This window comes from Plasmopara halstedii (genome assembly GCF_900000015.1).
Source record: "Plasmopara halstedii genome assembly, contig: Scaffold_658, whole genome shotgun sequence".
Lineage (NCBI taxonomy): Eukaryota > Oomycota > Peronosporomycetes > Peronosporales > Peronosporaceae > Plasmopara > Plasmopara halstedii.
In genome coordinates, this window is record NW_020187575.1 from 651,284 (window position 1) to 651,537 (window position 254).

The 254-nt window shown below is 42.1% G+C and overlaps 1 protein-coding gene across 1 annotated transcript in view; it reads left to right on the forward strand.

The window, feature by feature from the left end:
• Positions 1-86: 86 nt before the first annotated feature.
• Positions 87-254, forward strand: part of PHALS_13306 (uncharacterized protein) — a gene marked incomplete at both ends in the record, with an annotated part of 570 nt that continues 402 nt past the window's right edge. Inside the window, one exon of the mRNA XM_024729041.1 lies at positions 87-212. Within this exon, the coding sequence (XP_024579457.1) occupies positions 87-212 (126 nt within the window). The remainder of the gene's footprint in view (positions 213-254) is intronic.

Sequence of the window (254 nt, forward strand, 5' to 3'; positions counted from 1 at the left end):
TCACCTTCATTTGAAGCATCATCTCCCGCATTTCACGCAATACTTCTTCTGGAGTGAGCTCTTCCTTCTTGTCTGGCACATTGTGAATGGTATACCATTCTGTTGTGTTGAACTCACAACAACCTGTTGAACTAAATAGGTGGCCCGATACGCTACCTCTGCGCAAAGTGCTGCAAATATCAGATAGGAAGGAAGAACCTGGTGGTTTGAAGGTAAGTTTCCAAGTAAATGTATTATGCTTATAGCTAGCTAAT